General features: G+C 32.0%; 1 protein-coding gene across 7 annotated transcripts in view; it reads right to left on the reverse strand.

Annotated features, from left to right (window-relative positions):
• The window catches only part of LOC124364416, a 393,612-nt gene that overhangs the window by 177,512 nt on the left and 201,402 nt on the right, over positions 1–14,698 (reverse strand). Inside the window, exon 1 of one of the 7 annotated variants that reach the window (XM_046819890.1) lies at positions 5,297–5,574. The exons of 5 other annotated variants lie outside the window; for them this stretch is intronic. In XM_046819890.1, coding sequence (XP_046675846.1) covers positions 5,297–5,390 — 94 coding nt within the window. In that variant the 5' untranslated portion in view covers positions 5,391–5,574. Of the gene's footprint in view, positions 1–5,296; positions 5,575–14,698 lie in introns of those variants that run through there. One more of the 7 variants, XM_046819894.1, reaches the window with a different exon arrangement.

A 14,698-nucleotide genomic window follows, 5' to 3' on the forward strand; every position in this document is an offset into this window, starting at 1 on the left:
TAATAGTCTTAAAATACCATAGTAAAACTGTAATAATAGTTTGAAACAACATTTAGAAGCTCGCATTTCTTGAAACGTTTATTAAATTCGAATGAGCACATAAATAGCTTATAAAGTTATTATTTGTATTATTTCCACTAAGCTTTATAATTAATTGCAATGTGTTAACACTGCATGTTATCATTTAATTTATAATCTACAATTTGAAATAGTTCACACAATGTTTAACAAATTATCATAACTATTTGCCATACTTGATTAAGTACCACTACATAGCTCATTAATTACAACAGTGCTACATTTGGTTGCAATCATTGAACAAGTTATAAATAGTATTATAAATTATATTGGAGGTCATGTTCATTCGTGTTAGCGCTACGTTCACGTGTACAGTAATACTAAAGAATGTGTATAGTAAGTATAATGAAGCCTTGCGAGATACACAACATGTACAAAAACAAAGTTTATTTTAAATTATGTAAAAATGGAAAATTATAAAAACTTATTAAATCTGTTGGTTATATTTGTAAAATATCTATTATGTGATTTCTTCTAGTTATAGTATGACTATTCTCTTTCCAATGTTTCTACGGCCTTAATAAACGTCGTAATTTTGAAAATTTTAATATGCATCCTACTGGTTTTAATTGACTATGATTTCTAAAAACGTTTCCACCTAGTAGGCTATACTGAGCAGTTTTTGAAGGAAACACGTGTAAGGAATGCATACGCCCGTCATCTTAAAATTCCTTAATGTACGAATCAAACAAATGAACTTATATTTGTTTAAGATAAATATTATATTTTCATTGCAATATGCTGTACTCTGTTAAAGTTTATGGTAGTTCTTATGTTTATGCTTAAGTTAATAACATCTCGTAGGTTGCTTAAAACATAATTATGGAAATGACAAAACTCGCCTTAAGTAATGTGTTTAAGCTATCCAAAATATTATAAACGTTTTCAATTTTTTCTCTAGTAGTTAGGAATTGACACTATTCTCTTCCAGAACTTACAATGAAGATAACGAAACGTTAAGTATTATTGAATAATTGGTAGGAACTTACTCAGTGGCTCATATAACAATGTGAAAAATTTAAAAGATCACCACATTGAGATATATTTTTTAATAAAACAAGTTAATACAGTTTTGAAATGCGTGTGTAGGTAATATTTAAATTATAACTTTTGCTTGAATCAGATATTATGAAAGTTATCGTATTCCAAGCAAGAGTTATACTGCATATATTACATCGGTGAGATATGCAAACAGTTCTCATGAGGTTAAAATGATAGTTACAACATCCTTGTGCTTATCTAAGATAAAATCAATCTATCATTTTTTATATTACTAGATTCTCAATAATTTCTACTCAATTATCCATTATTTTAAATTCTAGTTACTCAGAATGTGTAGCAAAATCAAAGTTTATTATTCGCCCCTTTCAAGAATTTAGTATAATCGGTAAATAAAGTTGAGCTATAGGCAAGGAATATGCGAAGGTTTAAAAATAGGATTCCCAATTTCCTAATATTATAAATAATCAAGTTGTATTTTGCATGAAATAGTACTAAATTACGAAACAATTTGATTTAATCCGAACCACAAGTATCCCTATGGTAAACATAGTACTGTTAAATTTAAAGATACTTTATAACTCTGTACTCGAAAACACAATTGCAATAGTTACAACTCGAAATAACTAACAAATTGTAAATTGAAAAATCCAGAAAAAGTTTAGATTGGAATCGCGTCAAAGGTGAGTTGGAGTCGGCTACAGTTGGAAGTTGAGTCGGGTAGTTCCCCGGTCAGACACACAAGGTTACTTGCTTTGATTGGACTTCCTCAAACTCTGCTCAATTTGTTCTTCGCTCTTTACGGCACGGGATGTTCAATTACTTCTTTTCAAGATCGCTTCTGACCGATATCATAGTATTTACTCCTTGAACGTGACGTGATTTATAAACAGCAGTTTGATGACCGAGAAGGTACGAGTTGGTGGTCACTACTTTCGGGTGATTTTTACCGCATCTTCTGCGTCATTTTTACTAACAGCCTATAAGAATTGAGACGCCAGGTGAATAAGAAGAAATAAGATGTTTTGGAAATAATTGTGAACATCGTAATTGTTTTCTTCTCATAATTATTTAAGACATAAACAATTCTTTCTTAATGTAGACATTATTTATTCAATTCAGTCCTAATGTAATATATAATATTTTGTTACTATATTACGATGACGCAGGTTTTATTTAGTGCTAGATTTCTTGTTATATTTAATCCTTGCATAAGTAAATTATGTGTTTGTTATAGTAAGGGTTACTAGAAATAATACTAAAAATAATATTACACATTACAATAATAACTAGAAATAATATTACACCTTACCTTATCATCAAATACATACACACGCCTATAGGTATAATAAATAAGGAAAGACTTCCTTACAATCCGTCTATATTTCGACCTAAGGTAAAAGGGTGTCACAGACATCTGTGCCTCATCGTACTCATGATTAAAAAAATAATATTACCTTACGGTAAGAAGTGTTCTATAAACACTACAATCCACTAGCAGCCATGTTTATAAAAAACCTACTATCTAACTCGTAAAGCTAGAGATAGCAAACTAAGAAAATAGGTTGTGACAAATAAAAACCTAAAAAATAAATCTGTTATTATATTAAACATACACATATAAAAAGTTAACACTACTATTTAAAAAATTTCGTTATAATATTAAAGGTATTTTTTCCAACGAAATCCGTCAACTCATAAGCGAACGCGAGCACTTTAAGGTACGCTTTCATAACAAAGGAGCAACGAAAATTATTATTAGTTCAGAGGCATCAGCAGTTTTAGCATAAAACAATAAAAATTGCAACCTGCAATTTCTGAATGACATATTTCTCTACCTGTGCTTGCTGTAAATGTTTTGTCTTAAATCATAAGTGCTATCAGCCACAGAAATTCTTTTCTGAACAACTTGTAGCCTATATTTAGTTATCTTATATACAGTTTGTATATATATATATTTACTAGTACCAACCCAGTTACAGTTCATTTATTGGGCATAAAATTTTATTGTAATTCACAAAACAAAACAAAATTTTATGAAACCCTCCACGGTTGCGCTATCAACGATTGATAAATGACCGAACAATCATAATGGATTGGCCTATAAACAATCGATTGTTCTGAGGTATCGATGTATGCTTATGATACGATGAGGAAAAATGCCTGTAATTTATTTCATTTTGTAAGATAAACCATTTTTATTAAAATTTATTGTTTACATAATCCCACACTCACAGTATAGATACTGAAAGAGATAAAATCGTCCCGAAAAGAGAATGAAAAGGAGAGATTATTCGATACTGAATATTAAAAACACAAGCGAGTCCTGTTAAATCCTCTCATTGTTTAGCTTTAATCAATTTGTGTTTGGCGAAAGGTGCGTATTCAATAGCGTCACCGGGAGAGGGCTGATCCAAAAGTTTGATTAAGCCGCCTGCCTACTGTCTCAGCAATTTACATATTGGAATTGAAGCCAATTTAACTTGGCGCAATCGGAGTTAACATTCCTGCTTGTACAAAGTTGAGTACAAACTTAGCTAGATTGCCAAACTTCATACTGCAGTTTCTAGCAAAGAACGCTGAGATTTGCGCTACTCTATACAACGTTTGTTTCATATTTTGCACTGATAAGGCCATTGAAATGGAAGAATCTAAATTGGAGTTTTCCCTCAGCCCACAAATGCCTTCACCATTGTCTGGTTGTTCTATTGTAGAGTTTTTCTTTGTTTCGTTTTGTAACAGTGACTTATTTTTCTAAAAGTATATTGACTAAATATTTAATTCAAGGTACAGTACTATATAGCATTCGTTAAGAAATTACGAGTGACTGTGATCTCATGTTATATCAGACTTTAAATTTAAATAAACAGTGATGATATGCAAATCATACAACTGTGCAACGCATTTCAATTGTGGACAGGAACCGTTTAGTGAATAGTGTATAAATCGCTACTTCAGGAAAAATTTTCTTAAAATAAAAAACTAGGTTTCTTTCCTATTGTATCCAAATAAAAGTACAAAATAATATCATAGTCAATGCTTTGCTCAAAATGACAATTAATGTCCACTTAAGTGTGTAAAGCTAAATATGGTAGAATATATAGTTTTGTATTTATGGTTTCTAAGCTAAAAAATAATGTGATTTATAATTAATTGGAAGTAACAAAAACGTAGTTCCATTTAGGAGTGCATTTCCTTATGCCAAATCGTAAAAAAAATTAGATTTATCATAAAAGGTCTCTTAAATCGTGACGCGTTCGTATAAAAAGTACAAAGCCCGAAATGAAGGCACGTATTATCTTTACAGCTTGGCACTTCGTCTGGGTGTTATGCTGTTATAGACAGGGAAGGATTTATAACTGGCAGACTGTTCAGCTGTGAGAGTGCCAACTTTCTGAAACTGCATTATAGGCAAGTTGGAATTTTCACAATAGTGAACTTAAACTATGTGTAATAAAAAAAATATTATTATAATATTAAAAATATGTTCTAAACTGGTATAAATTGTTGGTTTAGGTAAATATCAAAAGATAATCCAGTATAATTTGTTCAATGATTTAAGAATTTCTTTAATATTCTGCAAGTAAATGAGTATTACACATAATTCTCCTTTTCCACGTCGTGAAATGGAATTCCCAAAAGCTAACAGAGCATAGGACGAGTTTCAGAAAGAAACTTTGAATCTTCATTATAATTATCTGACTGAAATATTGATTAGATCTAAATCAAAGTGAGGCGAAAATAATGGGTTTTGTGCAGTCTAATAGAATTAAATGGAATGTGTAATGCGTAATATTAATTCCATACGTTTGTAAAACAGCAACACGGGTTTCCTGAATAACGTTTATTAGTGAATGGTATGGACTCAAAATAAGTTAGAAATATTATAGAGTTTGATTATTGCCATATATTTTAATATACAGTGTAGAAGGTAAAGTACAAAAAATTTAGATTGTAGAAAATAATGCAGGTCAGGAGTACGAAATAAAACTGACTGTTAATTTTTAGGAAAGACTGAAAAACTGTAAGACACAAATTATTTGTTTACTACTTATATAACTCATTTGTATTCCTGGAAAAAAGTGTTCATAAAAATTTTGAAAGACTGATACCCTTCATTCGCCAGATACCTCGGCGCCTCACAGTAAGAGCCAAACTAAAAATATTCTGCGTCTTTTGAGCTAAATTATGCTAATAAATTAATTCATTATTAATATACCTGAGACATAAACAGGAACGAGCAGTATCACAACACAGAATACCCGCGTAAATTTAGCACAAGCACTCCACCACATTGTGTTGAACACGCGCATCACTCACTGCACGAAGTCACTGACTGTGTGTACTGGGCCGGGCGCGGGACACAACTGCGGGCGGCCGGTGCTCACGCGTAGAGACCGGGACCTAGGAACGGCGGACCGGAACGCAGGAATAGACGATATCCAAGCGGTCAGCTGATCACTCCACCATTAGCTGGAGGATGCGACCGTTGCGACGAGTGCTGGAGGGTCGGTAGCTCACGCCATATGTCGACGGTTTCCTGTACGGTACGGTGCACGCGCGCGCGTTTCCGCCCCGCCGCCCAAGCATAGCCCCGGTCTGTAATGAGCGTCTCTTGCTCATTGCCAGACCACAACAACCGCAGACAACTCAAGTGTTTTACCTCAGAGTAGGTTTTGTAACGATTGAAAATCTAACGATGTCTTTTCGATCGCAATAGTTATTGCGTTGGGGACGGTATCCTGAAGTAGTACTTTACGCTACAGTAGATTTTGTCACAGACAAGGTGTGTCCCTAAAATTTGAGACCTCTGTTTTTGAACGTTTATACAGTACAATATACGAGTAGCGCGTTAAGATGTTAATTTTTGAAGACTACATAGCTTTTGGATATTCATCACGAGAGCGGGTTGTATAAAACTTAACTGGGGCATTGCCAGAAAATGTGCAAATTTACAATTACAAAAACCTAATCTAATCAAAATTTTGGTTGCTAATATTACTAATTTTGTTTTCAATTAGTTCTTCACTATGAATTTTAATGAATAGGCATTCATAAGATTTTATTGACTTTTAAACAAGTATTGTTTACAATAAATGTTAATTTCACATTATAAAATTTGAGTGCTCACAATACCATCCGAGCCACTTTAAATTTATTTGGATTGTGATGGAAAAAACTGTGGCCTACCCTATTCTTCAAGATATAAAATCTAAAAACAGAGCATTTTGGATATTTAATTACTTCTTAAATAATATATTTTCATTGTGATTTTTAAGCCTATCACAAAATAACAAACATAAAATATTTGCTTTAAAACTAATTTAGATTACGGCTAAACGCAATTCTTCCCTGAGATTAAAATATTAAGTTTTTATATCGTCACCAACTAACCTCATCCATGAGATTTAAAAGGAAATCGCTAGTACATTGTTTATGGAAAGTACTACATAAACACAGATAGTTCCATTAATTATAATCAATTCAATTATGATTACCGTACTATGAGAAGCAAACTATTTTCGAATTGTATTACAAATATTTTTACAAATATCAACATATTTTAGCCTTCTGTAGTTAAAATTATCTTATAAGGCAAACTTTATTGACTTTCCAGTTTTTTTTTTTTTTTTTTAATTTGTGATAGTGACATTTTTTAATTCGAATGACTAAATTTTATTATATTTTTCGTAAAGATAGAGAATTGTTTCACCAGTTCTACCATAACTTTTAATGCTCGTCTGAAAGTTTAAGTTTGAACAGTAACCGTAATTTATTTACTAAAATCAAAAGATCTACACTTAAATTAGCTACAGACAACTTTTTGTTCTTTTAGACAATCACGTTCCATCATTTCAAAAGATAAATAATCAGGGTAGTTAGAAGGATCATACTAGTTCTATGATCCTCATAGCTGCTAACACGTTTTGCTCTGTGTTATGTGTCTACAATCTCGCGCTTGACTATGTATCTCTGGCTTGTACCAGTTTTTTTTCTGTCTGTCTATCAACCTGCACGCTTATGTCGAAAACTAAGTAATCTATAGTCTTAAAACGTTTTACTAAGCTTAAGGTCTGTATAATCAACACTGAGTTCGATGATGGTGCATGTAACTCCATGGTATTTGGATGAACTTTAGCAGATGGTTTTAGTTTTTTAGAGTGCTTTTACAACATAATTTTGTTTTTATAGGTAACCATGATGGCAACGGGATATTGGGAGGAATTTTTTAAAACAAACTAAGAACAAACTACGAGATGTCAAGTAGTGTAAATTTTATAGAGTAGAACGAAAAATAATAGAGTAAATTCATCGAATTCGTTAACAAAAGTTTATTTCAGCGCAATCTTGTGTTGTGGTACCCTCCCTAGCCCACTGGAACTTTTATTATTTGTACACTGCTATTAAACCTAACCGTACGATTCATATTTTTGTTCATTAACTTATGATAGATCCTTATCACCTTGATCTTTGGCTGAGCGTAACTTCGACGTCAGTTTCTTTTGTGTATGATTGTCCGCCCTTATACTGTATATGTCCAAAAGACATCCTGGAAATGAAATGAGATATACTGTATATTTACATTTTTGTATGAAACTTCAGCGAAGCATGTTACGTGACATCTGGTGTGGGGTACTCTTACGTTTATACATGCAGGAATTATCAACTATACTTTTTGCTTACTATGGTCGATGATTTTACGTACCATTTTAAACTTAAAACATAGCTAAACGCTATTTATTGTTCCTGCTTATAATGTAGCTACTAGCAAGTCTGTTTTGTCGTCAATGACTATAAATTAATATTAATCAAGTAATATGCCCAATATTCATATAAATCATACACTTATTAGAAAATGTTTGAAACTTTATACGTAAAATACATAGGAAAATAAGTAATAAACACTACTACACATCCGTAGGAATATGTATCAAACTCGTAAGTGTGTTTAATAATTCTAGTTTTTGGTTCACATTGCAGATATAGCTTTCAAGCCTCAAAGAGGTTTATGCGTCACGTTCTGCAAACTCGGACAAGCTTTAGAAACTTCCCTCTGCCAGAAACCACTTCATCTCCTCTCAAAACAGTTTTCCGTGCGATCTTCACGTGTTTAGTAGGAAAGCATACGGAATACATGTATTTTGTTCCCAACTCAATTCACAGAACCCTGGAACCTCTGTTCAACAGAGATCAACACATTATGTCCTCTTATGTAATACTCGTCTATGTATATTTACCTCTGTAACTTCACATTTGTTCCGACAGGCGAAGGCATATGCATTTGCTGAGCATTAGCAATCCCTAACACTGGAGGGGCTAGACAAATTCAATTTCTGTCTGTCTACCCGTGGGATATTTCGAGAAGGAACTAACCTATTGTGCGTGAAGTAGCATTGGGTTCGATGATAGTACACGTCACTCCGGGATGTAAATGAGAAATGTTTAGAAAATGTTCACGCAATTTCAGCAAACCCTGTAAAGCGACACGTGGTGTAGATTACTCATACCTTGATCGTATAGAAAAGGCAATATTAGCAGTTCTGAGAAAACAAATTATTTTATTTGCTCTTAAAATAGCCAACAATATTAAAATGAATCATGAACTGCACAGACATTGCAAAAAGTAAAGTGATGCAGGTTTGTAAATGCCAATGTTAATAAAGCCTAATTCAAAATTTCTGACAGTTGATCAATCCTTTGCATGCCAAGTGGTAAGTGATTGCGCAAGTAATACTAATAGCAAACTTTAACGTTAGTCCACTCTCTCGAAGTAGTTGTGGTGTCCCCAAAGCCTCATGCCGCAAACCTAAACTGAGTGGTCTGCACTAATAGTCTTAGCTTAATTGATCATGGCCGATTCAATTGTTCTAATTGTGTTAGCTTTAATTGGTGTAAGTTTTAAAGTATTTAAAATGCAGACACAGTCATTGCAGTAGGAAGCCTATCTGTTTTTAAATAATTGAGTTATATTTAGTTTCCTTAGGATACAATAATTGTAGTTTAACTATGGATAATCAGGAAGCGTGCTGGAAATATTGTCTCATAAAAATATATTTGCAAGGGGGGATTAATATAACTATCCTCAACAAAAGGGGCTAATTTAAAAGTTATTCAATTACAGCGATAAATAATTTGATATTATAAAGTGTACTTACATTTATATTTAATTTTGTTTTGTATTAAAAAAAATTAAAACAACCCTTTTTTAAGTACGATTAAAAGGTTAAATTATCATTGGACTAGTACTAAAACCGACGTTGTTATTAAACTAAGATATATCATCTTGCTTAATTTACCCATGATTATCAAGCAGACATGAGGCACGGCATTAGGCTTGTTTAAGTTATAGAAATGAGTCTCTTAAAATGTATATGCAATATAAGAAGATATATAGTGATACTTTATGTAAGGTCTTTAATATTACTGGGTTCTTAATACTCAAAGGTTAGATCTTAGCGCAAGTATGATATTAAGATCTGGAAATATCAGATAAGTAAAACTTCTTGGACAGGAATTTAAGTCTTTAGATCTAGCCTATGAAACAAAACTCTGGTTTGGAAAGTTCTGTCGACGTTAAAGTGAGCTATTTTTGAATTATTTGTCTCTTAGAACCACCTTGAAAATTCAAACATGCTTCTCTTATCGTTTTACGATTGGTATCAAGTGCAAAAATCAGGTCAACAATTACTATCCATGAATATCCTTATTCTCTGATTGCTATTGTTTCTAGAACTATGCCTTGCATGCTTCCAGCCCTATTCGGCAAGTATGCCGTATTTTTGGAACGATAAAAAGACACGGAAATTATCGTGTATTTATTAACTTTGTTTCTTCCGACCCAATAAAGAAGTGTAAATTCATATACCTTCTATTTGCCCTACAGCAAATACGAATGCACTGTAAGGCAATAATTATAAAACTTTACAAAAAGGTAGATATAAGTCTCTGAACATTTATTTTCAATGATTGCATAAAGCCAGTATTAGTGGTATTAATTTTGCTGATTATTTGTGTGGATTATCTAATAATTATGAAGTATTTTATATAACATCATGATAAAACTGCAGTTGTGCTATTGAAAAAACAAACTGGGATGTACATATTTAGCTGTATAAATCTAGTTACGTTGAGGACGCTATTGATGTTACTTGTTTGTCCTGCAACATCCCGAGTATAAAGTAAACACATGCACGTTCTCTATAGAGTACAGGGTAGCTACTACTCTTATCAGGGACGCCCGGAGCCCTTGCGAGATATCTCTTCGATAAAACCCGCATTCAAAACACGTCGATACCCATCCAACCTTATACCTAACAACCGAAGGTTGGATGTCAAGTACTTGTAATACTAATTTTTATACTTGTAATACTAATATTTATTTCGATGAATTAGTTGAAGTAGCTTTATATCCAAAGCATTTAAATGTTTTTTGAGACTTTATAATATATTTACTAATGAATATTGTGATTTCTAGTTTCTTTATTACTTATTATAAATTATTTACAACTATACAAAACTAGTGATTACTAGTAATAATTATTTGTGCCATGGTGTGTTAGCAATCAATAAAATTTATTTTCAGAATTGTAGCCTCTGAGGTCTGGCTATTACAGACTTGACTCCCGCAATTTGGTCTCCACTTACATGACAAGTACTAATTAGTATTGTCTGTACGATTTCAGTCTTTTTGGATCTCTTCTGGCTGATATGAACCCTAAATGTATGGAGTCAATATATCACAGTTCCATTTTATTCTAAACGGAAGTTGAAGTAAAACTATAGTCAGCAATAAAATTGAATCATGAAGGAAACGGTGGTTTTCCTGACATTTGCAATCGCTCAGTGATACAATACAATCATTAACACTACGTTTCGTGACCTGCAATCTGATCTCTTCTTCAGCTAAATAACTAAACTAACAAATAATTATAAACTAGGTTAAAATAAACATGTCATACCAGAGCGTTGTGAGACGCGTAAATCAGGAATTACAACTACCATGTTATTTAACAAGTTCGCTAACTATAAAACACACACTTAATAAATAACTAAAAACAACAATAATTTTTAAAGGTGAACTATAGAATACAGGCTACAATAGGTGTGCATTCGCCGACCAACCATATACTACTGTAGAAGTAATCGGATTGCAGATATTGAAACGTGGAGTGACTGATACTTTGTATCCCTGAAAAATGGCCAATGTCCGGAAAAAATCTGTTTCCTTCACAATCCTTCCATCTACGAATTTAAAATATTACAAACTATAGCAAACACAGCAGATATATCTATATCTTCCTTTAATGCGAAATGCGTCAAATTGTAATATGTAAATCTTAAATTCAGTTAAGTAATTAAGACAATTTGGGTTTGATCTATACACTAATAGGTCAGAAGTAGTGGGTCCAAGGCAGACCATAAAGCGTGCAGCCAGACATGAATATGCAGGACTTAGCGACAAGACCCGCATCATGCCAGCTGCGCCATATTGAATGGGAAATCACGCAGGGGGAGGGGTTATGAATGGGAACATTATGTTTTACTAATTTATAATCGTCTGCCTTGCATAGGTCTTCATTGCTGATTATTTTAGTTACATTTTTAACGATTCTGTTAAAAGTGTTAAAAATATCTGTATATTTTTAAGAAAGAAAATTCATCAAGATGGCTTTCATTTAAGGACTACAGTTTTCAGGACAAAAGAGAATTATTATACGAATTTTGGAAACGTTTCAAATCAAACAAATTTATGCTGATTTTGGTAATTCAACTGGAACACCGAACTTGGCTCATCAATATGCCCTCACCAATGGAAACTTTTGTGGAAATTTTTAAATATAAAAGTGTAATAAAATTTGTTCAAGAGGCAAATTGTATACTTATTAATTTCTCGCAATTCTTGAAACTCTCCTTACAGGCATGCACTGAATACTTGGATAACAAGCGCTGATGTAATGATTATTCAACTAAATATTTTTTACATTACGTGTGTATTATTTCCGTATATATTGTACGAAAAACGCAAAGCCTAGTGACCCTTATGTAGCAGGAATATAATAATGTCGATATACTATATGTTAATAGTTTATATTCCATATATACTAATTTTCGATATGCTATACATGTTAATTTTTAAAAGGTGTAACCTTACAGTCATTACTTTAAATTCTGCATTCTTATATTTATAATAGGATTGTTAGTTAGTCTTTCATTTGCATACGCTTCTTCTAATATTCATTAGCAGTTTGATATTGTTTACTCAATGACCATTACTGGAATTGTTGTAGGAATTTGATATTTCACTGTGAATAATTAGACGTTGTAGAGCCTATTACCATCTGATGCCTATTACCAATTTAATTTTCCGGGTAGGCTGCTGCAAAATAAATTATAATTAATGGTAACAAATGCCATTACGCTAGGTTACTTCCAATAACGAATTGTTATTATCCTAATTCAAGAGCACGAAAGGTCTGTTTTCAAATTAAATAGTGAATAATGACTTGAAATATATAAATATAAAATAGCTATACTATTTTTGCATGAATTATAGACATTATGGCTAGACTAATTTAAGTTTTATTAGGTCATACGTAAACTGCGTTGGAAAAAGCTTCTAACATTTTACCGTCAGATTTACGAATTTTACAGAGGAATATGTGCAAATATTGTTTTTAGCCCAATATGCAGAACTTGTATATATTTCTCAACATCTAAGAACATATACATGTATATTCTATATGGTATATATATATATATATATATATATATATATATATATATTATATATATGGTATATATATATATTATATAATATATATGGTATATATATATATATATATATATATATATATATATATATATTATATATATACACCATATATATACACCATGGAGATATTGATTCTTAACAATGTTCCACTATAGAAGGTTCACTTTTCTGTTGCACGTCGTTTCGAAACAATATGAAAATCGATTACTCGCGTTTCCAGAGACTATACAAAAAAACATATTTAATTTTGTAGATAGAGATCCGATAACAACTTTTTTAGGGTAGAAGCATTTTATACCCCACAAAACACTCAAGTGTTCTAGCTCAGTCTTAAACGGGGTTTTATATATACGCCTCTGTTTTTTTGTATAGTTACAAAGGGCACAACATTAAGTTCTAATCATTAAGTCGATAATCCGTCAAATCGGATCCCTCACTTCAGCTACTCGAAAGGTTTTAAAATACCCATAACGCTTAAAAAAACTTAAGTTTATTAAAACTGTAAAATTATATAACTTTTTATTATTTATTCACTAATAACTTAGTGTAGTTTAGAAATGTATTGCCAAAGAATATAGTTTGGAAATAACATTGTTTTATTTAGCCCATGATACGATCTGCAGTTAATGTTTGACGTCAACCGTTATCTTGTGTTATTGCACTCCCTATACATGTATCTTTCAAGTAAAGCGAAGAACGGCGCTTGATAGCAATCAATGGGCTAGAAGGGCAATGCGCAGTCATGGAGAGGTCTGCACAAATCAAGATATCCATAGTTTACCAACCAGTCGGTGAGTGTTTATCTTGGCCCTCTTGTATCGATCCAAGAAGGGAGCCTCTGTGAGGAGCGCCCTTACTTTTACAAGGCTTTCTTGAGACTAAAAGCGTGTAATCGTGGTTTACTACTTTGTCGGCTAGGTAGGCCAATGTCTACACACTAGGTCTTTACCCTCAATAAAGTATATACATTTAAATACTTGAAATATATATATATATTTTTTTACTAATTTCTGGAGTTTACAAAGTCAACCATAAAAGTTTCAAATAAAAAATCCCTAAAGCATTTTGAAAAGGGGTATTGGTTTAAAGGCATTCTGACTTTCGACCCATGTGGTTTACGATATCTCCGTTTAAAAATGCTAATATATTTTATTTCTATCTATATAAATTTATGCGTCATAAAAATTGATTTTAATCACGAATTTGGATCACTAAGTATGATTTCGATGTCATAGGGCTTAAAAGCTTATATATCACGTTTATATTTTATACTCGTATTTTGGTTTACTTTTCTTCTGCATATGGTTTCAAAATAATATGGAAATCGATTACTAAAATTTTTTTTCCATAGACTATCCTAAACTACACATGTTTTAGTTTTTTAGATAGAGAGTTCAGGTAATGATTGATTGTATACATCGTGAAGCATTTAGGTTAAAGTAAATTGTTAGAAGCATTTTACTATACAGTTTAATTGTTACTTGATAAAATGACCTATGATTAGTATAGCCACCATGTGTACAATACATATACGAGAAATAGAGCTAAAATGTTTAAAATTATCAATCACCTTTCAATTTAACACCGTACAGAACCATGATAATGTCAGTACATGAAGGTAGTTAATACTTGCTTAAGTGTTGTGTAATTAGCACAAGTTCTATTAGTGCATGACCAAAACTTTATTCCTGTGTAAAATTTTTACAATTTTGAGACTTGTTGAACTTGTAGACAGAAATGTATGGTTAATTTTTTAAATAACTAAGCACTTCCGATATTATCATGTAAAATAAATAATATCATGACATTTTCTAATGAGGAGCTTTTGCTCTGGATATTGTATACCCT

This window comes from Homalodisca vitripennis, chromosome 6, assembly GCF_021130785.1.
Source record: "Homalodisca vitripennis isolate AUS2020 chromosome 6, UT_GWSS_2.1, whole genome shotgun sequence".
In the NCBI taxonomy this organism is placed as follows: Eukaryota; Metazoa; Arthropoda; class Insecta; order Hemiptera; family Cicadellidae; genus Homalodisca; species Homalodisca vitripennis.